We start from the raw sequence: 9,911 nt of genomic DNA, 5'->3' as shown, positions 1-9,911 counted from the left end.
ACATATATTTCTCAACTAGATTGCAAAACCTTTCAAATGATTCAGATCTAAAGACCATGGCCATGGCAAAGTGTGAACAACACTCGGACTGAACTCAAGCAAAGGGTACAATCTAGGTAGAAATGATCTTGCTCAATAATGGGAAGGTATTCATAAGCAATACCTACACCAGTTTTCTTCTGGAAACAGAATTGAGAACAATAAGGTGGTGAAACATAGAGCAAATATTGTAGCACAAGGGTTCACGCAGATACCCAACTATTCTCTAGAGGTGGAATCTCATTCCGATAACTTATATCATTGGCAGTACAAAATCATCTATTTGTGCAGTTGATAGATGTAGTGATTACATATACATGTGGATCACTAGATTCAGACATATATGATTGATTCCCGATGGAATCTCACTTCTGAATCAAAATGCAAAATACAACATACATTGTGTAAAAATCAGTAAGTCGACATACGACTTATTGTTGTCGGTATATATGGTACAACCGACTTAGTGAGTTCCTTATACACAACGATTACTCCTACAATGATGATTACCAATGTTTGTGTGTCTGCAATAACGACACACGTAATCATCTAAATGACGGAATTTAAAATGAAGTATTTGGGTAAACCAAAATACCGCTCGTTACTACAAATTGAGCACCTTCATTCATACATTATGGTATACTATGTTGTTTATATCCATAATATATTGGAGAAATTCATTGTGGACAAATCTTATTCATCCATAACTCTCATGGTAGTTCATTCTCTAGACGCAGAGAAAGATTTATTTAGACCAAGAGGTGGTGGAAATGAGATATTGGGACTCAATATTCCATAATGCCATTGGTTTCATCAAACACAATTGGTTGGTACTCAAGAATATTTTTCGGTATCTCCAAGGCATCAAACATCTTATCCTGATTTTTCAGTTTCACAGAAATGTGAACACCGATATCATTGGATATATCGATCAGATCACCACGATGTTAGATCATAGAGAAGTTTAGTGTTCCTACTAGGTGTGGTAGCCCTCTCATGGAGAGTCTTCGAAACAGACCTCATGAATACATCCACCAACCATTATCTAAATGATAATGTTTTTTGTGTTGCCCGTATGCAAACATGTTACGTAATAAGCAATATCACTATATTGCATATCTTGTAAGTCAAATCATGAGATTGATTTGTTCACCAGGTCTCTACCGACTTCTGTGTTCCAGAAATGTGTTCAAAGTATCTTTCTGAATTGTTCATGTTCAAAAGATCATATTATACTTTTTTTTCCTTGATGAGTTTACTTTACAAATTCTCATAAAGGTTTTTAATGAAGTAATATTAACATAAGATTATGTCATACTTTCTGGTTTACTTTACAGATTCTAATAAAGGTTTTTAATGAAGTAATATTAACATAAGATTATGTCATACTTTCTGTTTTCCCCATCGGGGTTTTTACAGAAGTATACACGACATATTTATTGCCCTCTAAATTCTATGAATATACTTCATATCAAGTTAACAGAGGCAATAATCATTATATGTTGGATCATTTTCTTCTTATTTTTCCACAGGGTTTGAATGAGTTTTACCAATATATCCTATATTATTCCTCATATTTTCCCCACAAGGTTTTTGGAGGAGACTATTCCAAAGATGTTCAATCGCAAGTACAAGGAAGAATTAAGGAGAGTGTTAAGATTTGATTAGTTTCCTTAATTAATTATGTACTCCTCCCTATGTAATGTTGTATGCGGTTCAAGGTGGTTCCCGACCTGGAGCATGGCGATCATGGTGCCGGTACTCATCCCTACCAGCGACCTGCCTGTGCAGGACTGGATGCGAGGAACCCCACACAACCGTCAACGCGCGCAAGCACAAGCCGCGACCGGCTCGAGCAGCAGCACCCAGGTCCATCCCATACATGCCTACGCCCACACGGCCCAGTGCAATCTGATCCGGTGGCTGGCCGCCGAGCTCGCTAGGATCTGATGTCATCGGCAAAATAAGCGCATTCCATCCAACGGCCAAATCAGTGCTCCATCCCGAACATCGATAAACAAGCCTACTTAAAATTTAACTTAGTGAAAAACAGCAGAGAAGCACAAGCAGAGCGATGCATATAAGTAACTAAGTGCATGACATAACGTTACCATATTCAGATACACACTAACAAACAGCATAATTAATTCTTGTTCAAGGTAATGATAGGACTGAAAAACTTTAGTGTTCAACACTAAACAAAACTGGCGACTGGACACGGCTTTATGAAGATAGGCACACAGCTTAGTCGTCGAACAGGCTGAATCCCATCTCGCCATCTGATTCCTCCTCGGGCTCATCCTTCTTCTCCTCCTCCTTGGGGGCAGCGGCGGCAGCACCACCAGAGGCAGCAGCAGCAGGGGCAGCAACGGCAAACTTGCTGGGGTCCTGCACAGCAAAACAACACCTAATGTGTCAAAAACTGACATGGAAATGCATGATTCAGAATTAAGCTGTGGTAGGAAGAACCATGTGAACATGACTAGCTTAGCTAACAATGATGAAGTTGCTCATGAATATGATGAAACATCTGCCAGATCAGAGATGGCATGTCATGTATTATACCATGATGACTACTAAAAACAAATCTCACACACTGAAAGATTACACTAAGGGGACAATTAGAGGCTAACACAATCCAAACATATCACTTTTTAAGCTCCAGAATTGGTTAGAAAAGAACAGATGACATCCTGATAAGTAGCTCAACACATGACTCTAAACTAAATAAAACAGAAAGTTCATGCCATTGTTCAAGACAACTTCTAATGCATGTTTCAAATTAAGATTTCATAGTGGGAACAAAACATTGTAGAACAAGAATTACCTTGAGGTACTCCTTGATCTTATCAGCATGGTCATATGAGTAGTCTGTCTCCAAAGCAACCGCAAGAACATTCTTGTATGCGTTGAGGAACATGTGAGGCGCAGCAGCCATGGTGGGGTATGAGATCGCCAGGGACAGTGAGGCAACCATGGACACACCAGATGCAAACTTGTCCATCAGGTCTTCCTCGGTGAGGTCAAGAACCTCAGGGCTGAAGACTGACCCACTGTCATAGACATTGCAGATGACCAGTCCATATGAGAAGGGGCGGATACCAAGCTTGGCAAGCAGGGCAGACTCAGAGGAGCCCACCTTGTCACCTTTCTTGATTAGCTCCACTGGGATAGTAATTTCCACAGTACCCTTGTTAATCTTGGTGGGAATGTTAAGCACCTAAACAAGACAACACAATTAGAACTTGTAATAAAATGTGATTGAAACAAAAGCATCAACTGAAAAGTGTTACCAGCAAATGCTAACCTGGAAGAAGGACGTCTGGGAGGGATCCAGACCAGTGTTGCCAGGGGGAACCACCACATCAACAGGTGCAACTAGCCCAACACGAGCAGGAGCACCAACCTGTGTGTCAAAACACAAGACAAGAATTAACCTCAGATGTTCTAAACTTTAGTACAAAGAAATCACATAAAAATTAAGAGATGGCATTAAAAAAAGATAGCTTATACTAAGAATAGAACGTGTCAACTACACAATTTTATAACATTTGTTATCTAAACTAGCCAGTTTGACAGAAAAAAAGGAACTTTGACATACATACTTGTTGCTAGGAAACAACTAAATTGCACACATAAACGAATGGCAGCATTCTGAGTCGATAATAATTCAATGGTTCTGCTTCATTCACATTTGTCAAACTTAACTACCATTTGTGCGACATACTGATTTATCAAAATAATAGAACTTGACTAGCTAATTTACAAATATTCTAAACCTAGGCAAAGGTGTCATCAAATACAGGAATAACAAACAGACCACATCAGGGGGGCTACATTTCTAGCGATACATGTTACTTGTCACGGACGTAGGATATATCTCTCCATTAACCGCACTATAAACCAGCAATCCATCACATAATAATTCAATAAATAGGGGACATGGCAGATCCGGTCTGAATTTTACCTTGTACTTGGCGACCTCCTCGCGAACCTCCTTGAGGTCACCCTTGGTGAAGATGAGGCCAACGTTACCCTACAGACCGGAGGATACATTTCAGCACGAAATTCGCGGCGGAATCAAAAGAATCAAAGGGGGGACGAGTCCGGCGGCTTACGACGAGGAGGTTGCTGAGCTCAAGGAAGTCCTTGTTGCCGGTCTTCTCCGAGTGCACCTTGATGCAGCGGCGGATGAGGGTGTTCTTGCCCATGAGCACGATGGAGTCACCGCGGAGACCCTTGCGGATCTCCTGGAGCTGCTTGGAGCCGACATTGTCGGCGACAGCGATGAGCACCTTGGTGTACTCCTCGAGCAGCTGGCAGAGCTTCTGGTCGTACGCGATCTTCTTCTCGGCCTTGGTCCTCTTGATCGCCATCGGAGCAGCTACGAGACGGACGGAGGCGCTAACTCTAGATTGTTAAATCTGTGTTGGGGAGGAGAGGCGAGAGGATGAGGACCAGGCTCGGGAGAAGAGCGAGGCGGACGGCTTGCGGCGGCGGCGTCGCTTTAACCTAGGGTTTCGTTGCTCAGGGGTTGGGTATTTATAGCTGCCAGTGTCCTGTGGCTCGTGCTTGGCTAGGGTTGCGATGCTGGAATGGGCCGAATGGGCTTGCTCAGCTGCTTACAGAATGGATGGGCGCTTCGGCTGAAAAAAATAACGGGCCTGCTCAACTATTCTGCCTTACTAGCGAAGCATTTTTTTCCACTAAAAAAACAGCGAGAAGAATTTACCCCTAAAAATAGAAAGAAAAAAAACTAGCGAGATGCATTTGGCGTTCAGTGTTAGAAGGAAGAGACACTCTTACACAGGATTTAATTAGGAGAACTAGGTAATTTACCCGCGCGTTGCTGCGGGAATATAAAAATTAATTACAAATGACTTATATTTATATCTGTACCAATATAAAAAGACTTAAAGGGACATATCCAATTAATTTCGGCCATTAAGTCATGTCAATCCAACGACGTAGACTGCTTCAATATCAAGCGTTCAACGCGTTTAGCGTGCAGTTAATTTCATGTCAAATATAGTGTTAATCACATAATGACACGCAAATAGTATCATATTTAATATCTGCATGCACTTAATATACTTCCAAATTAACGTGCATTGCATGTACGCATTGACTAGTATGCAATAAAAGATCTAAATCAAAAGCTACTAATTTTAATATATAAATATTCCGTACTTGCATTATGTGTAAATCAGGGCATTTCACAACCTTTAGGAAGTACATAAATTAAATAATTATCTAATATACTACATATGTTCAGTGACGAAAATAAGCATATTGGTATGGTTTGCATGGGCTGAAATAAAAATATTGTATGGTGAGGTGGGATGCATACATGTTGAGAGAATTTAGTGATAATGAAATAAGGTTTGCATAGGCTGAAAAATATTGTTAGTGGATGCTGATGTCGCACACTTGATGAGGTGGAGGGCTTGTATGTTGATAGAATTAGAAATAGTGAGGATCAACTATTTAGGTATTATAGATTATAGATTGGTGATGGCCACAACACCAAGAAATATGAAGATATAATTTGATCCCGCGTGATTATGATATGAGGCCGATAGCAAGTTTGACTGCAGACCCTCCCGAGTTGGTAAGTGAACTTATTGTGCAAAATGAAACCGGGACCAAACAAAAATAGAACAAAACTTTTTATGGCTACAGATCCTAAAGCTATACTTGGGATTTCGTTATGCACCAGGCAACTAGATAAATATCGGTCAACGATTTGAAAGAAAAAAATGAGTATTTAGGATGCGCTCGGTCTAATGTATATTGGTAGCAACCAAGCTCGATGATAAGTGTGGCTTGAGGAACGAGGAGGATTTTCGAACTCTAAGAAGGACCAAAGGTATTGGATGATGACATGGAAGGACCGTGTTCCATCAAAGCTCAAGGTTTTTCTATCGAGACTCGCTCAGCAGTCTCTACCGATGGTCGACTTACTTCATCATCGGAAAATGTCTATTGTCATTGACTGAGGGTTATGCAGGAGCAGTGATTCGTGGAGACATTCATTGCTAGACTACAATGTGGCGTGTTGCCTCTGAGCACTCAAGGATTATGATTTGGTTGATGTACTGACGGGCAATCACAAGCCGGATACCAGAAGATGGATTTTTAGTCTCATTGAGTCGTTACGGCGTGCTGCTTTTGTAAGAGTTTTTAGTAACCATCGGGCATTCAAGAGGGAAAAGCTCTACACGAGCAAAATTTTAAGAGCCTATAATCAACACATTAGTTTATCTTAAAGTATAGCGGACCAATATGTGGCTGGATGATTAGGAGGACAATGGTATCTTCAGCTCATTAGAGTTCAAGTGTTAGATTACATTTCGCGGGTGTACGTTTAGTGAGAGGAAACATTCACATCAAGTACGAATGCGTTTGTGTTGATTTTGTTAATCTCAAGATGGTGTGTCGCTCGGTCTCGAAAGTGCTCATAAAGATAAGATGTGTATGCGTGTGTTTATAGAGATATGTGTACGAGTGTCTACGTCTGTTTGCAGTGTGTTAAAAAAACTCATCTTGAAGTATATTTCTGAAAATATGTTCGGACCTTTTAATTCCAAATCTCTCCTCTCTAGGAAGGAAAGGTATTGGATGATGACGTGGAAGGAGTGTGTTCCATCAAAGCTCAAGGTTTTCATATCGAGACTTGCTCAGCAGTCTCTACCGATGGTCGACTTACTTCATCATCGGAAAATGTCTATTGTCACTGACTGAGAGTTATGCAGGAGCAATGATTCGTGGAGACGTCTAATGTATATTGGTAGCAACCAAGCTCGACGGTACGTGTGGCTTGAGGAACGAGGAGGATTTTCGAACTCTAAGAAGGACCAAAGGTATTGGATGATGACGTGGAAGGACTGTGTTCCATCAAAGCTCAAGGTTTTCTATCGAGACTCGCTCAGTAGTCTCTACCGATGGTTGACTTACTTCATCATCGGAAAATGGCTATTGTCATTGACTGAGGGTTATGCAGGAGCAATGATTCGTGGATACATTCATTGCTAGACTACAATGTGGCGTGTTGCCTCTGAGCACTCAAGGATTATGATTTGGTTGATGTACTGACGGGCAATCACAAGCCGGATACCAAAAGATGGATTTTTAGTCTCATTGAGTCGTTACGGCGTGCTGCTTTTGTAAGAGTTTTTAGTAACCATTGGGCATTCAAGAGGGAAAAGCTCTACACGAGCAAAATTTTAAGAGCCTATAATCAACACATTAGTTTATCTTAAAGTATAGCGGACCAATATGTGGCTGGATGATTAGGAGGACAATGGTATCTTCAGCTCATTAGAGTTCAAGTGTTAGATTACATTTCGCGAGTGTACGTTCAGTGAGAGGAAACATTCACATCAAGTACGAATGCGTTTGTGTTGACTTTGTTAATCTCAAGATGGTGTGTCGCTCGGTCTCGAAAGTGCTCATAAAGATAGGATGTGTATGCGTGTGTTTATAGAGATATGTGTACGAGTGTCTACGTATGTTTGCAGTGTGTTAAAAAAACTCATCTTGAAGTATATTTCTGAAAATATGTTCAGACCTTTTAATTCCAAATCTCTCCTCTCTAAGAAGGAAAGGTATTGGATGATGACGTGGAAGGAGTGTGTTCCATCAAAGCTCAAGGTTTTCCTATCGAGACTTGCTCAGCAGTCTTTACCGATGGTCGACTTACTTCATCATCAGAAAATGTCTATTGTCACTGACTGAGGGTTATGCAGGAGCAATGATTCGTGGAGACGTCTAATGTATATTGGTAGCAACCAAGCTCGACGATAAGTGTGGCTCGAGGAACGAGGAGGATTTTCAAACTCTAAGAAGGACCAAAGGTATTGGATGATGACGTGGAAGGACTGTGTTCCATCAAAGCTCAAGGTTTTCCTATCGAGACTCGCTCAGCAGTCTCTATCGATGGTTGACTTACTTCATTATCGGAAAATGGCTATTGTCATTGACTGAGGGTTATGCAGGAGCAATGGTTCGTGGATATATTCATTGCTAGACTACAATGTGGCGTGTTGCCTCTGAGCACTCAAGGATTATGATTTGGTTGATGTACTGACGGGCAATCACAAGACGGATACCAAAAGATGGATTTTTAGTCTCATTGAGTCGTTACGGCGTGCTGCTTTTGTAAGAGTTTTTAGTAACCATTGGGCATTCAAGAGGGAAAAGCTCTACACGAGCAAAATTTTAAGAGCCTATAATCAACACATTAGTTTATCTTAAAGTATAGCGGATCAATATGTGGCTGGATGATTAGGAAGACAATGGTATCTTCACTCATCAGAGTTCAAGTGTTAGATTACATTTCGGGGATGTACGTTCAGTGAGAGGAAACATTTACATCAAGTACGAATGCGTTTGTGTTGACTTTGTTAATCTCAAGATGGTGTGTCGTTCGGTCTCGAAAGTGCTCATAAAGATAGGATGTGTATGTGTGCGTTTATCTCCACTATTATTAAACAATCGAGTTGTGGTAGAAACATTACATCTCAGCAATACATCTGGCATCTTTCAATGGACCGGATTGTCTCAATGTTGTATCGCATCATTTACCATAATCAATTAGCAATAATTACCATGATCTACGCCATCATTGTTACGCAATAATTACCACGATCTGGCTTCAAACTAGGCCTATTTTAATCATATCAATTAGCAAGAATTACCATGATCTACATCATCATATTTTTTTTAACTCGGCCTTGTATGTCACGTACATAGAAGGAAAAATATCAATTAGCAATAATTACCGTGATCCGTGCCATCATTTTTTTTTGAAACCGAGCCTTATGTACTGCGTACATAGAAGGAAATAAGAAAAAGGCATGGCCCATATTCGCATGTAGGTAGGGACAAACGTGGAAACCAAATCACCCGTTTCCATGTTTGTTCGGATAATAGGATCAATCAAACCCGGACCTTGATTCCGATCGTTCCTTGACTTCCATCACTTCTTTCTTTTTGTTCACCTATTTGAATGTTCGTCGTCTTTGACGGCTCGACTCTTAATTTGACCTGGTCTTCTCGTCCCAAGGAACGAACGACGGCGATGTGGGCCAGCAACGCTACACGGGCACGATCTGGTACGAGCACGTACATTCAGTTCAAGGAAGCTTCAGGTCCTAAATCACTCACTAGATCCTAACTTCGACTGCTTGCATAATCAACTTTCAGTTCAAGGAAGCTTTAGGTCTTACCTTGGAATTTTTTTGCCTCTTCCATCCAGTACATACATGTTTTCCAATTGTTGATTATTGATTGTACACAAAAAATTCTCAATAATCTTTTCTACAATAGTCCAACATAATCAAAGGAGTCACTAAAAGTAACTGAGGAATACCAAGGAAACCTACCGGCATGCTCGACACTTATGCCACCGCTCCCCTTCCAGCGATCCAATTTTCTCTCTATTTCATAACTCTATGATACGTGCATTGCACGTGCATACTTACTAGTAGAGATATGTGTACGAGTGTCTACGTCAGTGTGTTAAAAAAACTCATCTTGAAGTATATTTCTGAAAGAGAAAAATTCACCATAGGTCACAAAACTTGAGCTGGCTGACACTTAAGTACCACTACTTCAAAATACCCGAAATACAGTTCATCTACTTGCGCAGGGGTTCACTTTGGTCCGTATATACGATTGGAGCTACGTATTTGCTGACTTGGCCGAGTCACCCGTTGCCAGCTGTGCTTTGACTGCCACTTGTGCAGCACCTGTCGGGGAGGGGGGGGGGCGTTAATGCTAGATGGCTGGAGGTTTTTTTTTGCAAATATGCGCGCACCTGGTCGGACCGCACCCCGCCTGGTGGTCATTAAACGGCCCGCACCTAGTCG

At 41.1% G+C, this 9,911-nt stretch overlaps 1 protein-coding gene across 1 annotated transcript; it reads right to left on the bottom strand.

The window, feature by feature from the left end:
- Nucleotides 1-2,096: 2,096 nt before the first annotated feature.
- LOC125520429 (60S acidic ribosomal protein P0) lies at nucleotides 2,097-4,563 on the bottom strand. The gene is made up of 5 exons (XM_048685343.1): nucleotides 4,158-4,563; nucleotides 4,007-4,075; nucleotides 3,347-3,445; nucleotides 2,867-3,259; nucleotides 2,097-2,427 (listed from the first exon to the last, which is right to left on the bottom strand). Exons 1-5 carry the CDS (start codon nucleotides 4,413-4,415, stop codon nucleotides 2,284-2,286), a joined length of 963 nt encoding a protein of 320 aa, XP_048541300.1. The 5' UTR covers nucleotides 4,416-4,563; the 3' UTR covers nucleotides 2,097-2,283.
- Between the last annotated feature and the right edge of the window lie 5,348 nt (nucleotides 4,564-9,911).

This window comes from Triticum urartu, chromosome 7 (genome assembly GCF_003073215.2).
Source record: "Triticum urartu cultivar G1812 chromosome 7, Tu2.1, whole genome shotgun sequence".
Taxonomy (NCBI): Eukaryota; Viridiplantae; Streptophyta; class Magnoliopsida; order Poales; family Poaceae; genus Triticum; species Triticum urartu.
The sequence above is the reverse complement of the archived record's forward strand: the minus strand, read 5'-3'. Positions and strand labels throughout refer to the sequence as shown.

Bases quoted from the DNA above. Each gene is read 5' to 3' on its own strand.
- LOC125520429 (XM_048685343.1), bottom strand. From the start codon at position 4,415: ATGGCGATCAAGAGGACCAAGGCCGAGAAGAAGATCGCGTACGACCAG. The intron at 3,260-3,346 runs GTTAGCATTTGC...TGTCTTGTTTAG, and splicing joins CCCAGACGTCCTTCTTCCAG to GTGCTTAACATTCCCACCAA. The intron at 2,428-2,866 runs GTAATTCTTGTT...TTTGCTGTGCAG, and splicing joins AGATCAAGGAGTACCTCAAG to GACCCCAGCAAGTTTGCCGT.